Source organism: Narcine bancroftii, chromosome 1 (assembly GCF_036971445.1).
Source record: "Narcine bancroftii isolate sNarBan1 chromosome 1, sNarBan1.hap1, whole genome shotgun sequence".
In the NCBI taxonomy this organism is placed as follows: domain Eukaryota; kingdom Metazoa; phylum Chordata; class Chondrichthyes; order Torpediniformes; family Narcinidae; genus Narcine; species Narcine bancroftii.
This window is the reverse complement of record NC_091469.1, coordinates 257,386,808-257,399,392: the sequence shown is the minus strand read 5'-3', so window position 1 is coordinate 257,399,392 and position 12,585 is coordinate 257,386,808. Positions and strand designations below refer to the sequence as shown.

At 44.0% G+C, this 12,585-nt stretch overlaps 1 protein-coding gene across 14 annotated transcripts in view; it reads right to left on the bottom strand.

Annotated features, from left to right (window-relative positions):
- The window catches only part of dgkza (diacylglycerol kinase, zeta a), a 517,457-nt gene that overhangs the window by 198,203 nt on the left and 306,669 nt on the right, over positions 1-12,585 (bottom strand). For all 14 annotated transcript variants that reach the window (XM_069896152.1, XM_069896153.1, XM_069896150.1 and 11 more), the window contains one exon: positions 981-1,089. In XM_069896152.1, the coding sequence (XP_069752253.1) occupies positions 981-1,089 (109 nt within the window). The remainder of the gene's footprint in view (positions 1-980; positions 1,090-12,585) is intronic.

Sequence of the window (12,585 nt, the reverse complement as noted above, 5' to 3'; positions counted from 1 at the left end):
AGGGGAGGATAGGGGAAGTCAGAGAGTGGAGCGAGAGAGCCCCGGAGCCAGGGTGGGAGCTCGTGACGGAAGCTCCTTCCTTTTTCACCCAAACATTCTAAATCCTTTCTATTCATGTACCTGTCTAAATAGCTTTTGAACGCTATAATTATACATGGCTCTAGCAGCTCCTCTGGCAGCTCAGTTCACATAGCCAACAACCTCTGTGTGAAAAATGGTGCCCCTCATTTTCCTTTTAAAACTTTCCTCTATTACAATGGTTCTCAACCTTTTTCTTTCCACTCACATACCACTTTAATTAATCCCTTTGCTCTGTGATTAGTAAGGGATTGCTTCAGGTGATATGTAGATGAAAAGAAAAAGTTTGAAAATCAGTGTTTTAATTGCCCCTAATTGACTCGTTATGTGCACTCTGTTTCATAATGCCAAAGGAAATGGGCCAATGACAATTTTTCTCAAGCAAACTATTTCAGTAACAACTGGGTCTAGAGCAATGATTCTCAACCTTCCCTTCCACTGACATACCAGTTTAAACAATCCCTTACTAACCACAGAGCACTTGTGGAATAGGGATTACTTAAAGTGGTATGTGTGGAAAGAAGAAGGTTGAGAACCACTACTCTATTATCTTAAATCTATGCCTTTTGGTTTTTGACTCTCTTCCCCTGGAAAAAAGCCTTCGACCATTCACATTATCTATCGTTATTTTACATGCAGAGTATATACAGTGGAAGCAGAATCTTGCACAGTGGGGATATATGTAACGTAAAGGTTTTTGGACAGTGGAAATGTCTAAAGTATGGGGAAGTGGTGTTTGGCACAGTATAGTCCACACAAGGAGGTATTTTTGTACAGTAGAAATGCATGGGGTGGATTTGGGAAGATCACTGCATGCATTGATGCTGGGTTGGGGGTGGGAAAGATGGCAAGAACTGAAATACACAGTGACTAAATCTTTGTTCAGATAACACTGTACTCACCGACCAATCGACTGTGCTGCGCACTTCACGATCTACGTCATGCCGAAGGACAGTGCTTGGGTTTGGTTGAGCTACCAGATGTTGTAGTCCTGATTTTGCAATAGCTTTTCTGAAATAAAGCAAAAAGAAAGGTGTTGTTCTCTGTCCTCAATTTTCAATTCACTACTGAAACACAGACCCTTTTCGAGCAAGTAGTAATGAAACATAACAGCTCCTTTCCACAACCTCTCACACAAGCAACTCTGTTGAACTCAGCAATGATTTTTAATAGCCTGTGTCAGACACTGTTTTCAACACTTTCATATCCCCACATCTTACTGTTAGTTATTAAAAGAGAGATAATTATAATCTAAGTAGTCAATAACATCAAAGACTCCGCCAGTTACTCTCATTCTATGTTATTGAATGGAAGTGCTCATCTATGATGTTCTCATACAGGTTTGTGAATGTCATAAAAGCTGAATATTTTTAATTGAACTCCATTCCTCATCTCACTTCTGCAAGTCACCATAAGTAATTTAATCAGATCCTTACTCACATGAATAGAGTCCACATTTGCCACACCTTGAGGGGCAAACCACCCAAGATGCAGGAACTAAGCACTTTTGCCCGAACATGTGTGAAATTGACCTTGAATACACATCAAGCTTCAAGAACATTATTCTTGCATCACTCTCAATTATTCTAAAATTGAACAAGGTGGTGTTGCTACCGAAGGCAATAAGGTCCAGTGCATTTAACTTTCTCAGAACTCCAATAATATAATGACCTTCAACCAAGCATCCAAAACAAAACAACCATGTCAGCCAGACAGTTGCCTGCATCAACCAACAAGTCAATTCCAAATCATGCATCGAGTTGGAGAGCATGGAACCAGGCCCTTTGTCAACCACCATGTTGATCTATTTATCTCTCTTGTCTGCATTAATTCCATATTCCTTATTCAATTACCAGTCCAGACATATACTCCACCTGGATGGCATTAACATCGACCTCTCACTTCTATATGAACCTCCGCCCCCACATCTTCTTCCCTGTCTCCTTTCCTCCAGCTCTCTTTCTCTCCTTTTCCCACCTTTCACAGAGCCAAAATCAATTCCGACTTTTCCAGTTATCATATTCAGTTAACACCTTTTGTCTGTTGGTCAGGACTCCTCCCCCTCACCTTCCCCAGCCTTTAATTCAGATTTTTCCACTCATATCTTGAGGAAGGGTTCAGGCCAGCAATGTCAGTAATATATCTTTTTCTCCTATGGATGCTGCGAGTCCAGTGGAGTTCCTTCCGCCATTTCTGCGTTTTGACTACAATGACAGTGTCTGCAGACGATCGTATTTCACTACATCGTTGTGAATGTTTCTTGCACCCTCTCAAGTTTAATCACATCTTTGTTTCAGTGGGACAACCAGAACTGCACCCAATACTCCAAAAAAGGCCTAATGGAGAATTCTGTAGAATAACTACTCTCTAGAAGCATTTCCTCCTCATCTTACATCTACACCCCTGAATCTTGAGGCTACTTCCATTTGTTCTAGTCTCACCTGCTAGAGGAACCAATCTCCCAGCTTCCTTAACTATTCCTTTCATAATTTTAATACATCTCTGCAAGATCCTCTCTTAGTCTCCCAAATCTATCCCCTTTGGAACAAGTACGTCTCGAGATAACAATGGGATACAAGGGTGTCTGCAGAAAATGATTAGAGATTCTATACGTGGTGCAAAGTTGGTCTCATGGACCATCAGCTTCCAAATGCTCCACGCAGTCGCGAGGGAATAGGATGGAAATGGCCTTAAGAATGATTGGAAACGAGATTTGAGCATAACATTTTCAGATGAAGATTGGTTTCTACTCTCAGCTTGAATAATGATTCCTCATTTTATGCAAGGCACTGCTTATTACAATTTAAAGTGTTACATAGAACACACATGTCCAAACAAATTATCTTGTTTTTATGCAAATATTGATTTACTATGTGAGAAGTGTAACATTTTTGAAGAATCACGATCCATATGTTTTGTGAGTGCCCAAATTTAGAGAGATTCTAGAAAGACATTTTCCAAACTTTATCAATGATTTTTAAGATTAATACAGAATTGCTTTGTTAATTGCTTTGCTTGGTTTTTCATGTAAGCCAGATAAACCTCAGTCTGAAACTCGGGAGAAAGATTTAGCCTTTACCACACATGGAAAGATGACTCTTCACCTACCCATACTCAGTGGTTACATGATGTAATGTCCTATTTAAGTTCAGAGAAAATTAGATACAATGTTAAAGATAGAAAGTTTCAATTTGTAAAGATATGGAGTTCATTCATGGGGTCCATTCAAAGATACTATCATGAATGGAAGAATTAAGAATTTTGAATGTTCCGAAGATTCTCTGTCCGAAGTCTGGAGGTCTCGGTCGATCCACAATTTCCCTTTTCTTTTATAAAGGTTACCTTAATTAGAAGGAGGGGGTCGATTTGATTTAGTTTTTAAGGATTTTTTTTTGTTTGTTTTGTTTTCTGTTCCTTTTCTTATTTTTCAGATTATTTGGATTAATTTGGCAAATATGGGTTTCAACGTGGTATCATAGATTCATTCAGTTACTTTTTTCTCATGTGAATCAGGGAATTGTCTAATGTAGTTTTATCATTTCTTTTAAAAAACTTGTATGTATACGAGATGACTTGTTATGTGCTTTCCTTAAAATTTTATATGCAAGTTTAAATGTTAAACACAATAATAATATTTTTTTAAAAAAGAAAAGGGATGGAAAATGGCCTTGATTAAAAAAAAGCTAATTGCAACTCTGGTTCTGCTCATACATTATTGGATGATGGGCAAGCAGTTTGAAAGTGAAATGAGAGGAGGGGGGTGGGGGAAGAGGCGGGAGAGGCAAGAGTGGTGGTGGCAAGATGAAGTTGGAGGGACATCAGCATTCACGTACATATTAACGTTGTGTCTTTAGATGCTGCTTGGAAAGGCCAGTGTGCAAATATGATACAGGGAACCAACGACAAACGTGCGAGAGGCAAAATAATATTGGCAAGTGAGAAGAAACAAAGTTACAGACTTGAACAGAAAACACACCAAGTGGAGTTCAGTTCCACACATGTGGATATCAGAGCAGAGATATTAGAGAATGAGATGAATCAGTGCCACAGAGCGGCAAGGAGCTATGCTGATTCTTGATGTGGGAGAAAATCTGACCAGAGACAATCAATCATTGATTTCCAAGATGGCCAACAAAGTGTGCGCAAATCAGCTTGAAGCACAGGACCCGTGATGAAAACCCAATCTTTCTTCAGGTAGCGCACGATGACACACATGTAAATATTTTGGCTATTGGGCAGATGAACCATGTACTTGCATGTAAGACTGAGGAAGTGGGTTTAAATCAAAAGAAGAACCTCAACCTGGGAGGAATCTCTGCCCCACATTGAAAGCTGTACGTGAGGAGCTGCAGTCAGCAGAGAGAAACCATTCAGTGGATGGAAGCAAAGAATTCAACACCAAGGCAAAAATCAACAGCAATACGCAATTGCAGGCAGAGCTCTAGACATTTTGAGTTTACCATGAGTGCACGCTGCTCAGACCATTCAGATTCAATAAATTTGCAGCAAAATCAATGTAGAAGAAATTTAAGATCAAATCATTTGATGATTAAAAAGGAATTTAAAGAGATAGATAGCAAGGTGTTAAAAAAAAACTAGTGAAAATAAACCAAGAACAGAATCTTTTATTTTTTATAAAGACTGTAATGTTGGGAAAAATCGCGGTAAAAATTAACATAATTACTGCCTGTGTGGTTGCTCACTCTGGGCGCCTTTGACTGCCAGTACCTGAGTGCAACAATCCCGGGGGTTGGACGTGCAGTAGGGTGGGTGACCATCAATGAATTTCTCCGGTTTGATTTACACTGCAGACTTCCTTCAACAAGTGGACTCAAAATTCCTGCCCATTCCTTTTCAGACTGCACACGGAGCAGCAAAATTCCAAGATCATGCCGTAACAAGCCTGCAGTCTAAAAACCATTACTAAGACAGGTAAGCATTGTGTTAATTATCAACAAATATTACTTGCTCCAATGAACATAGAACCATGAAATTAAGTGGGACTATGTGTGGGCATAAATATGAAGTTGTACTCTTTCAACGATGAACATGTGCAACTCAAATAATCCATGTCTACAAGAACTGTTAAACAACACCACATATATATTGTTGGCATCTCAACCAAAATATTGTGCTAAAAAATTATTTTATTGCTCGTAAACAGTCATTTTCAATGATGCCTTTTTAGTTCAAAGAATATGTCAAAACAAAACCCTACAATTAGCTGGGATTTTGATTTTGAGGGAAATGTGTGAATATCAGTGCCATCTGGTGGTTCAAGTACAAAATTGCTTGAACTTGAGGCACTAATTAAAATCAGGACATCATCAGGAAGCTACTTGACATTTCTTAATTAGTCAGGGGCAAGGTTTCCAACTGATATTCTCCATCAGATTTTGTCTCCCAGCAGTGGGCCAAACTCCACATCAACTTGGCATTAACCCTGGCAAGGTTGTGCACAAGAAATCTCCATTGCACAGTGGCCTCTCTAAAACTCATCGTGACAGTCACACTGTTCTTATCTCATCAAGTAATTGACAGAAAAATGAAATGGATATTCTCCGTCAGATAGGGTACTTTAAGAAGCAGCATTCTGGAATAGCTGCTCGAAGATAAGCTGGAAGTTCAGCTTCCTCAGTCAGTCTTCCACAGTCAGTCTTCCACAGTCAGTCTTCCACAGTCAGTCTTCCACAGTCAGTCTTCCACAGTCAGTCTTCCACAGTCAGTCTTCCACAGTCAGTCTTCCACAGTCAGTCTTCCACAGTCAGTCTTCCACAGTCAGTCTTCCACAGTCAGTCTTCCACAGTCAGTCTTCCACAGTCAGTCTTCCACAGTCAGTCTTCCACAGTCAGTCTTCCACAGTCAGTCTTCCACAGTCAGTCTTCCACAGTCAGTCTTCCACAGTCAGTCTTCCACAGTCAGTCTTCCACAGTCAGTCTTCCACAGTCAGTCTTCCACAGTCAGTCTTCCACAGTCAGTCTTCCACAGTCAGTCTTCCACAGTCAGTCTTCCACAGTCAGTCTTCCACAGTCAGTCTTCCACAGTCAGTCTTCCACAGTCAGTCTTCCACAGTCAGTCTTCCACAGTCAGTCTTCCACAGTCAGTCTTCCACAGTCAGTCTTCCACAGTCAGTCTTCCACAGTCAGTCTTCCACAGTCAGTCTTCCACAGTCAGTCTTCCACAGTCAGTCTTCCACAGTCAGTCTTCCACAGTCAGTCTTCCACAGTCAGTCTTCCACAGTCAGTCTTCCACAGTCAGTCTTCCACAGTCAGTCTTCCACAGTCAGTCTTCCACAGTCAGTCTTCCACAGTCAGTCTTCCACAGTCAGTCTTCCACAGTCAGTCTTCCACAGTCAGTCTTCCACAGTCAGTCTTCCACAGTCAGTCTTCCACAGTCAGTCTTCCACAGTCAGTCTTCCACAGTCAGTCTTCCACAGTCAGTCTTCCACAGTCAGTCTTCCACAGTCAGTCTTCCACAGTCAGTCTTCCACAGTCAGTCTTCCACAGTCAGTCTTCCACAGTCAGTCTTCCACAGTCAGTCTTCCACAGTCAGTCTTCCACAGTCAGTCTTCCACAGTCAGTCTTCCACAGTCAGTCTTCCACAGTCAGTCTTCCACAGTCAGTCTTCCACAGTCAGTCTTCCACAGTCAGTCTTCCACAGTCAGTCTTCCACAGTCAGTCTTCCACAGTCAGTCTTCCACAGTCAGTCTTCCACAGTCAGTCTTCCACAGTCAGTCTTCCACAGTCAGTCTTCCACAGTCAGTCTTCCACAGTCAGTCTTCCACAGTCAGTCTTCCACAGTCAGTCTTCCACAGTCAGTCTTCCACAGTCAGTCTTCCACAGTCAGTCTTCCACAGTCAGTCTTCCACAGTCAGTCTTCCACAGTCAGTCTTCCACAGTCAGTCTTCCACAGTCAGTCTTCCACAGTCAGTCTTCCACAGTCAGTCTTCCACAGTCAGTCTTCCACAGTCAGTCTTCCACAGTCAGTCTTCCACAGTCAGTCTTCCACAGTCAGTCTTCCACAGTCAGTCTTCCACAGTCAGTCTTCCACAGTCAGTCTTCCACAGTCAGTCTTCCACAGTCAGTCTTCCACAGTCAGTCTTCCACAGTCAGTCTTCCACAGTCAGTCTTCCACAGTCAGTCTTCCACAGTCAGTCTTCCACAGTCAGTCTTCCACAGTCAGTCTTCCACAGTCAGTCTTCCACAGTCAGTCTTCCACAGTCAGTCTTCCACAGTCAGTCTTCCACAGTCAGTCTTCCACAGTCAGTCTTCCACAGTCAGTCTTCCACAGTCAGTCTTCCACAGTCAGTCTTCCACAGTCAGTCTTCCACAGTCAGTCTTCCACAGTCAGTCTTCCACAGTCAGTCTTCCACAGTCAGTCTTCCACAGTCAGTCTTCCACAGTCAGTCTTCCACAGTCAGTCTTCCACAGTCAGTCTTCCACAGTCAGTCTTCCACAGTCAGTCTTCCACAGTCAGTCTTCCACAGTCAGTCTTCCACAGTCAGTCTTCCACAGTCAGTCTTCCACAGTCAGTCTTCCACAGTCAGTCTTCCACAGTCAGTCTTCCACAGTCAGTCTTCCACAGTCAGTCTTCCACAGTCAGTCTTCCACAGTCAGTCTTCCACAGTCAGTCTTCCACAGTCAGTCTTCCACAGTCAGTCTTCCACAGTCAGTCTTCCACAGTCAGTCTTCCACAGTCAGTCTTCCACAGTCAGTCTTCCACAGTCAGTCTTCCACAGTCAGTCTTCCACAGTCAGTCTTCCACAGTCAGTCTTCCACAGTCAGTCTTCCACAGTCAGTCTTCCACAGTCAGTCTTCCACAGTCAGTCTTCCACAGTCAGTCTTCCACAGTCAGTCTTCCACAGTCAGTCTTCCACAGTCAGTCTTCCACAGTCAGTCTTCCACAGTCAGTCTTCCACAGTCAGTCTTCCACAGTCAGTCTTCCACAGTCAGTCTTCCACAGTCAGTCTTCCACAGTCAGTCTTCCACAGTCAGTCTTCCACAGTCAGTCTTCCACAGTCAGTCTTCCACAGTCAGTCTTCCACAGTCAGTCTTCCACAGTCAGTCTTCCACAGTCAGTCTTCCACAGTCAGTCTTCCACAGTCAGTCTTCCACAGTCAGTCTTCCACAGTCAGTCTTCCACAGTCAGTCTTCCACAGTCAGTCTTCCACAGTCAGTCTTCCACAGTCAGTCTTCCACAGTCAGTCTTCCACAGTCAGTCTTCCACAGTCAGTCTTCCACAGTCAGTCTTCCACAGTCAGTCTTCCACAGTCAGTCTTCCACAGTCAGTCTTCCACAGTCAGTCTTCCACAGTCAGTCTTCCACAGTCAGTCTTCCACAGTCAGTCTTCCACAGTCAGTCTTCCACAGTCAGTCTTCCACAGTCAGTCTTCCACAGTCAGTCTTCCACAGTCAGTCTTCCACAGTCAGTCTTCCACAGTCAGTCTTCCACAGTCAGTCTTCCTCAGTCAGTCTTCCTCAGTCAGTCTTCCTCAGTCAGTCTTCCTCAGTCAGTCTTCCTCAGTCAGTCTTCCTCAGTCAGTCTTCCTCAGTCAGTCTTCCTCAGTCAGTCTTCCTCAGTCAGTCTTCCTCAGTCAGTCTTCCTCAGTCAGTCTTCCTCAGTCAGTCTTCCTCAGTCAGTCTTCCTCAGTCAGTCTTCCTCAGTCAGTCTTCCTCAGTCAGTCTTCCTCAGTCAGTCTTCCTCAGTCAGTCTTCCTCAGTCAGTCTTCCTCAGTCAGTCTTCCTCAGTCAGTCTTCCTCAGTCAGTCTTCCTCAGTCAGTCTTCCTCAGTCAGTCTTCCTCAGTCAGTCTTCCTCAGTCAGTCTTCCTCAGTCAGTCTTCCTCAGTCAGTCTTCCTCAGTCAGTCTTCCTCAGTCAGTCTTCCTCAGTCAGTCTTCCTCAGTCAGTCTTCCTCAGTCAGTCTTCCTCAGTCAGTCTTCCTCAGTCAGTCTTCCTCAGTCAGTCTTCCTCAGTCAGTCTTCCTCAGTCAGTCTTCCTCAGTCAGTCTTCCTCAGTCAGTCTTCCTCAGTCAGTCTTCCTCAGTCAGTCTTCCTCAGTCAGTCTTCCTCAGTCAGTCTTCCTCAGTCAGTCTTCCTCAGTCAGTCTTCCTCAGTCAGTCTTCCTCAGTCAGTCTTCCTCAGTCAGTCTTCCTCAGTCAGTCTTCCTCAGTCAGTCTTCCTCAGTCAGTCTTCCTCAGTCAGTCTTCCTCAGTCAGTCTTCCTCAGTCAGTCTTCCTCAGTCAGTCTTCCTCAGTCAGTCTTCCTCAGTCAGTCTTCCTCAGTCAGTCTTCCTCAGTCAGTCTTCCTCAGTCAGTCTTCCTCAGTCAGTCTTCCTCAGTCAGTCTTCCTCAGTCAGTCTTCCTCAGTCAGTCTTCCTCAGTCAGTCTTCCTCAGTCAGTCTTCCTCAGTCAGTCTTCCTCAGTCAGTCTTCCTCAGTCAGTCTTCCTCAGTCAGTCTTCCTCAGTCAGTCTTCCTCAGTCAGTCTTCCTCAGTCAGTCTTCCTCAGTCAGTCTTCCTCAGTCAGTCTTCCTCAGTCAGTCTTCCTCAGTCAGTCTTCCTCAGTCAGTCTTCCTCAGTCAGTCTTCCTCAGTCAGTCTTCCTCAGTCAGTCTTCCTCAGTCAGTCTTCCTCAGTCAGTCTTCCTCAGTCAGTCTTCCTCAGTCAGTCTTCCTCAGTCAGTCTTCCTCAGTCAGTCTTCCTCAGTCAGTCTTCCTCAGTCAGTCTTCCTCAGTCAGTCTTCCTCAGTCAGTCTTCCTCAGTCAGTCTTCCTCAGTCAGTCTTCCTCAGTCAGTCTTCCTCAGTCAGTCTTCCTCAGTCAGTCTTCCTCAGTCAGTCTTCCTCAGTCAGTCTTCCTCAGTCAGTCTTCCTCAGTCAGTCTTCCTCAGTCAGTCTTCCTCAGTCAGTCTTCCTCAGTCAGTCTTCCTCAGTCAGTCTTCCTCAGTCAGTCTTCCTCAGTCAGTCTTCCTCAGTCAGTCTTCCTCAGTCAGTCTTCCTCAGTCAGTCTTCCTCAGTCAGTCTTCCTCAGTCAGTCTTCCTCAGTCAGTCTTCCTCAGTCAGTCTTCCTCAGTCAGTCTTCCTCAGTCAGTCTTCCTCAGTCAGTCTTCCTCAGTCAGTCTTCCTCAGTCAGTCTTCCTCAGTCAGTCTTCCTCAGTCAGTCTTCCTCAGTCAGTCTTCCTCAGTCAGTCTTCCTCAGTCAGTCTTCCTCAGTCAGTCTTCCTCAGTCAGTCTTCCTCAGTCAGTCTTCCTCAGTCAGTCTTCCTCAGTCAGTCAGTCAACATCCACTCCACGTATCACAGAAGGACCCTTGATCACCAGTGCATTGCACACTGCTTTGGAGAGAGACCCTGGACAGCAGAGACCCTGCGCAAATTGCAGTGGCAGATCTGCATTTTCATGGACTAAGCCTCCAAACCCATATTCTGACAATTAATGAAATAAAGTTGAGCCAAACAAGGGAATCTGCAAATGCTGAGGCCGAGTTTAATGCACAAATATGCTCCAGAAACTCAAATCATGCAGGTTTCATTGGAATTAACAAGCTTGAGAACAGCAGTGGGAAGCAGTGAGAGCATCTCTCTGAACTACCTTCAAAGACAGGAGGAGAACTTCAAGGCAGGTATCCCTCGACGAGACCTTAGAGTGGAGCAGCTAAATAGAGTTAAACAAGAAAATCTGTCAGTGCTGGGGTCAAGGGCAATGCACAAATCTGCTGGTTGCCCTCTTCCTATGGAAGCTGCATGATCTGCCCGGTTTCTCCAATACATGTGTGTATTGCAAGAAAATGAAATCCTTTGCTACTTCACAATTCTGCTTTCGGCCTTCACCACTTCACACACGGATCCTTCCAGATACAACCAATGACTAACAACGATGGCACTCAAACTCGGAGCACTGAAATTTTCCCTTCAAATCGTGAAACCTTCAAGATTCAGATTTTGCCTATTTTAAAAAATTAATCACAGAAATGGCAATACTTGTCTAGCTGGAGTGGGGGGGGGGGTGGGGGGGAATGGAAAATGTTCAGCAATGTGGATTCTGGATACAAATCAAGGTATATGTGCAAAGAATTGATGACACTGAAGGCAAATGAATTTTACTAAATGCTAAAATCCTATGGAGTGATTCTCTGGTTTATGACTGCTGTAAGGAACAATGTCATCTTGGTCGAAATAAACTGTGAACAGAGTTTGCACACCACAGCAAAGGGTGTCCCAATGACTACCATAGGTTGCAAACTGGTGTTGCGGCTACTGACTGCATCTGCCTTCACTGGGGTCATGGAAAAGTCAGAGGTACCCCCTGTTCTTACTTTACCACAGATCCTTTGATGGACCAGCCACACTGCAGAAGCCACAGTGCAGGACAGAGATCATCCTATTTTACTTCCAGTTGTACAGATTACTACAACATCAAGGATTTATTGATTTATTTGGGGGAGGATGGTGTGATTGGAGATTTAATAATTCAGGCTTCTGATGTCTGGAAGCAATCTGAGATGGTCGGTGGGTGGTCAAGCGAGGCACAGAAATCAGCCAGTCATATTGAAACATTCCAAGTTTATCCATTAAGGACGGGCCTTCCCTTCAAATACATAGGAAAGGTTCATCAACTGACTCAGGGCCAAAGAATGAAGAAAAGTCTTCAGCGGATCCATTCGAGCATTTGGCACAAGAAGGAGAGGCGAGATAGCAATTGAAATTGGTGAACACCCATTTGGATACTACACTTGCTATAATACGAAACCTCAGAGTTGCATCGCTCATGAGTTCCAAAGGTCCTGCCAATTTATTATACACCAGAGGATCGTTGAGGTAATGAAAGTTAAAAGCACGCCAATCATAGGCTGTGAAAAAGTGCTGCCCAAATTAACTGAGAGGTCAAACTCCAGCATGAAGTACTGGGAGTTGTTCATGAGTCAATGTGAAAACACTTTAGTGGAGAGCAGAGGGAGGAGGAGGAGGAGGAGGTGAAGAAAAACGATGAAGGAGGATAGATTTGTGAAACCTGCCACGAGATGTTTCAATGTGTAGTCCAGCACACAAGCAGTTAACATATGTTAGAGGGATGTAGAGACAGCACATTCCAAGTCTGCAGGGTATTTTATTTTCCATAGGAGATGTTTCACCTGCTGCTCCTCTACCTGTGGACATTCCACACACAACTATCTCCAGTTTCTAAGTCATTTCAAATTCTCACACAATTCAAATGGCAAGTCCCACTGAAAGCTCTTCACATCAGTTCAAGGAAGCTTGCCTGACACACAAATAATGGGACATCTGTGGGAGGGTTTAGGTTGGAGCACATTAAATAAAGAGATTGCTCTTAAAATAAATCCCCCACCACAACCTCTCACTATTGCCTGATCCTGCTGGAGATCCCACTATCCCACCAGCACAGCCTGATCACCTCAGGCCAGTTGATAAGTGCAAAAGGCCCTCATTAAAACTGCTTGAGTAATAGTTTTACTTCCAGGTTGAAAAATGGACACGCTCCACCCAACATTTCACAAAAC